This window comes from Corvus brachyrhynchos, unplaced genomic scaffold (assembly GCF_000691975.1).
Source record: "Corvus brachyrhynchos isolate BGI_N302 unplaced genomic scaffold, ASM69197v1 scaffold114, whole genome shotgun sequence".
NCBI classification, from domain to species: domain Eukaryota; kingdom Metazoa; phylum Chordata; class Aves; order Passeriformes; family Corvidae; genus Corvus; species Corvus brachyrhynchos.
In genome coordinates, this window is record NW_008238337.1 from 4,339,812 (window position 1) to 4,344,237 (window position 4,426).

At 49.8% G+C, this 4,426-nt stretch overlaps 1 protein-coding gene across 1 annotated transcript; it reads left to right on the forward strand.

Moving 5' to 3' along the window:
• Positions 1 to 2: 2 nt before the first annotated feature.
• UNG (uracil DNA glycosylase) lies at positions 3 to 3,793 on the forward strand (the record flags this gene model as incomplete). Its single annotated transcript, XM_008634195.2, has 6 exons — positions 3 to 95; positions 173 to 268; positions 1,015 to 1,112; positions 1,496 to 1,584; positions 1,924 to 2,102; positions 2,530 to 3,793. Coding segments are annotated over 6 exons (696 nt in total), but the record flags the coding sequence as incomplete, so codon positions are not given.
• Between the last annotated feature and the right edge of the window lie 633 nt (positions 3,794 to 4,426).

Below are 4,426 nucleotides of genomic sequence, written 5' to 3' on the forward strand. Positions count from 1 at the left end.
GCCAGCTGCTGGCGCAGCGGAACGTGCCCCCGGGCTTCGGCGAGAGCTGGCGGCGGCAGCTGGCCGGGGAGTTCTCCAAGCCCTACTTCGTGGAGGTGAGCAGCATTCCCCGATCCCCCCTGCCCACACGAGCGGCCGCTGAGCCCCCGCTGAGCCCCCGCTGCCCCCGCAGCTCATGGCGTTCGTGGCCGAGGAGAGGAAGCGCTACACGGTGTATCCGCCCCCCGAGCAGGTCTTCACCTGGACGCAGATGTGCGACATCTGGGATGTGAGTAGAGCCGCAGTGGGGGTCTCTTAGCTGCTCCGGGGAGTTTAAAACCCTGAAGGTGCAGGGTGGGTGCACAGACACGTTCCTTCAGCGTTTGGTCCCTTAAGCTTGGATCCCATGGGATGAGGATGCTGGTTTTTTGCTCACCTAACTCATAAATGCAGCCTTACCTTTCATGTCTGATACCAAACCGTGCTTTTATTGTTTTACTACCCTCACAAGCCAGAGAACTTCCTCTGATCCTTTTGATCTTTTTTTCTGGTGTTACCAGCTTAACCTAGTTCATAGCTTTTTGATCTTGAACATCTGTTGTTTTTTAATTGATCAGTAACAGACTCCAGTTAAAGCAAAAAAAGACAGCATAAGGTAATGTCATTGCCAATAAAACATCTCAAAAATATCACAGCAAGTGTGGCATAAAGCTGTAATGGGATGAAACCTGCTTGGAAAATAACAAGGTGTTTTTTTGTGGCTGTGAAAATGTTGGTCTTCTGCACTCAAATTATATTAGTTGTACTCATAATTTTGACAGCAAAGCTGTAGGGATGTTAGTGTTAGGTGGGCTCTGTGCTCTTTCTCAGTGAGATATCTGGGATTTAACTTCAGTTTCTTGGAGGAGTTGGGTTGGGTTTGTGGTTTTTTTGGTCTCTGTTTTAGGATAAAGCTCATTTATAATCCTTTTATTCCCCCACTCTCTGGGGAATAATATTGATTCCAGCTCAGTGCTAACCAAGGTCTGCTTTCAGGTAAAGGTTGTCATTTTGGGACAAGATCCATACCATGGACCTAAGCAAGCTCATGGGCTGTGTTTCAGTGTCCAGAAGCCTGTTCCACCTCCCCCCAGGTAGGAAAATTTGCAAAATCCCTTTTGTTCCTTATTTGTTTGCAGTTCTGTGTTGCTCAGGGCTGGGAGCCAGAAAATTGATGTGAAGTGGTTTGCAACTACTTAAATTTGAGTTCTGTATTGCCTGGAAAAAAAACATCACTGCACGACATGGATAATTCTGTGTAGTTTTGGTGATATTCTGGATGTAAATTTTCATTTCCAGTCTCATTAAAGCTTCCAAACAGACACGCACAGGCTTTGCTGCTCTGCCTCTACAAATGGCTTTATTATCTTAAATAATAAGATTAAAATCAGTGCTTTTCTTGCCTGGTTAGAGCAATAAGTGCTCCTTGCTCTTGGCATATTAAAAATCTTCTGCTGGCTTGGTTTAAATTTTCCAGCTTGGAAAATATTTACAAGGAGCTCTCTGAGGACATTGAGGACTTCACCCACCCTGGCCATGGGGACCTGACGGGCTGGGCCAAGCAAGGTGAGCTCAGACACACTCAGTGATGTGCCCCCTGTGGAGCAGAAAAGAATCTTACCTAAAAAAACAGCCCTGTGATTGGAAATAATCCACCTGTAGGAGAGAAAATCACTTCTCAGTGAAATGAAAATCTTGAAATGAAAATCTGCTTCATCAACAGGAAAAAAAAGCAGTTTGAATCCCAAAATCCCAGAATGGTTTGGGTTGGAAAGGAGCTTAAAGCTCATCCAAGGACCACCTTCCACTATCCCAGGTTGCTCAGAGCTCCATCCAGCCTGGCCTTGGGCATTCCAGGGATGGGTTAACCCTTGTTTCACCCTCTGGATGTGGTTTGTTTGCCAGGAGTGCTCCTGCTCAACGCGGTGCTCACGGTTCGGGCTCACCAGGCCACGTCCCACAAGGAGAGGGGCTGGGAGCAGTTCACGGATGTCGTGGTGTCCTGGCTCAACAAGAACCTGCACGGGGTGGTCTTCATGCTGTGGGGAGCCTATGCCCAGAGGAAAGGCAGCTCCATCGACAGGGTACACCTCCTTTTCCTCAGCCCTTCCCTCTCCCTGATTTTCCCTCAGTTTGGTGGACACTAGAGGGCACTTCCCTTACGGAATTGGGAATTTTTCCTGAGTTCTGCTTCTGCTGCAGCTTAGCCTTTGACAGAGTTAAGCAAGAAAAGTGGAGCAAGTGTAAGCCCTGTCTCACAAGGACAGAGCTGTTTTTCCTAGGAAAAGGCTCATGAATCAATGTGAAATGTGCTGGGGGGATGACAGCAGTTGGGAAATGACGGGGTATTTATGTCTTTGCTTAGTGGGACAGAAGTCTTGGTCCTTAGGGCTGGTTCTTCGGGGCTCAGGCTGGTGCAAGAGGAGGAACAGGGGTAAATCACACCTGCCCTGGAGCAGGAACAGCCAAAACCCTGCAAATCTCACAAGTGGTTTCCTCTGCTGTTCCCAGAAGCGTCACCACGTCCTGCAGACGGTTCATCCCTCGCCCCTCTCTGTCAACAGAGGGTTTTTCGGCTGCCGGCACTTCTCCAAGACAAATGAATTCCTCAAGAAATCTGGGAAGAAGCCCATCGACTGGAAAGCACTCTGAGCTGGGGCTGAGGCTGGGGAGCAGCCCCTGGGTCAGGGATTCCGGAGAAACTCCTGCTGACCTGAGAATTGCTCTTTGGGTGTTACCAATGAACAAGTGACTGAACTTGCAGAGATGGTTCTGTTTCTGTTTTAAATGTTTATTTTTCGAGAGCGTGTTGGAGTGTTTCATGGACAGCTCTGCTGCTGGAACAGATCTTAGCCTGGTTTGAAGCAAAACCCCAAACACCAGAGTTCTGTATTAATTTGTGGTCATTGTTGCAATGGGAATAGATTTTCAGACTCTGGTGAAGGGATGTCAGTTCTTACTGAGCTGCTCAGCTTTTGTACATGCCCTGCTGCCTCCTTCCCATAGGTTTCCTGTTTAGGGGGAGTGGAGCTGACTCCATGGGAGGAAAAGGCTTTTGGTTTTAGCTTTTTGCTACAGATTTATTACAAAAATGGCTTCTCGAGGCTGTAAAGAAAATACATGGTCAGTAGTGTTGCTTGGTGTGTCCATGATCTCAAGATTTTGGGATAAATGCTCCCAGCAGTCAAGGGGAGGCTGTGACCAAGACCCTTGGTCATGCTTTTGGATTTTTTGTTGGCATTTAGAGAGGAAAATCAAAAAGTTTTAGGTTCTTCCTGGGTGTGTAATCACCTGGATTACCGGTGAGCTGTGCTGACCATGGACCTGGGGGTACTTGCTGATGGCGGCAGCGAAGGTTTGTTCATCAGCATCTCCCAATTTCATGGACTGATAGCTGCAAATTACTTCAGATCTTTTTAAGATCTTGAAAGAGGGAACTGTGCTTTGCCACCTTGGGAGCAAATTAAAGTTTCCACCTCCTGTTGGCAATAACTGTTAGGACTTCCAAGAGGAAGAGGTTTTGGACTTCATACTCCTGGGTTTCCAGCCCATCTTTGACTTTGTAATTCCTTTAGTGGCAGTGAAGTGCCCTGTTTTTTTTGGAAATTACACCAGTTTTTATAGAACATCCTTGTAACCCTTCCTCTGTGTTCTTTCTGAGGTAACACTATCACCAGTGACGTTTACACTGTCTGTGCCCTTGCTGTATATGCTGTTTGCTTTTGGTTTTCTTTTTCCCAGTGTCGTTTTTTTTAAATAAAAATTACTTTGTTTACGTGCTCTTGGTGCTTTAACAGAGGGAGGGAGGGGGGCAGGCTCTACTTCTTCAGTGGGTGGAAGTGGGAGTCCCTGTTTCCCTCAGGGAGCCAAACCCAGGAGCGTGTCCTTGTCCTTGTCCCCGTGACCAGGCACAGCGCCAGGGCACCTTTGTCCCCCAAGGATCGGGTGTCTCCCTCGCTCTTTCCACCCTCATCTCCAGCAGAAGTTTTCCAGACACGTTAGCAGGGAAATATTTATGCTTGACGTGACCGTCACGTGCGAAACCCAACTGCAACACCCGAGGGGGGGCCCGTGCTTCCCTCGGGGGCGGCCCTGGCACCGCGTGGGCTCCGGCCCGGGCAGGGGGGGGACACGGATGGACACACGGAGTGACCGGTGACACCGCACTGACCGGGGTGACCAGCGGGGCTGGCAGCCATGGTGAGGGCTGAGGGGAGGGTGAGGGGCTGAGGGGGCCGTGGCGCTTCCCCCTCACCCCCGTGCCCAGCTTTGACAGGGATAATCGACCGCGCTTATCGGGATTTGTGGGGGGGCCCGTTCAATGCCCCCTCCCCGGTGTGAGGGCCGGGCTGGGGGTCGCCATCCTGAGGGTGCTGTGAGGGGCGGGCAGGTGCGAGGCGGCCCCCCC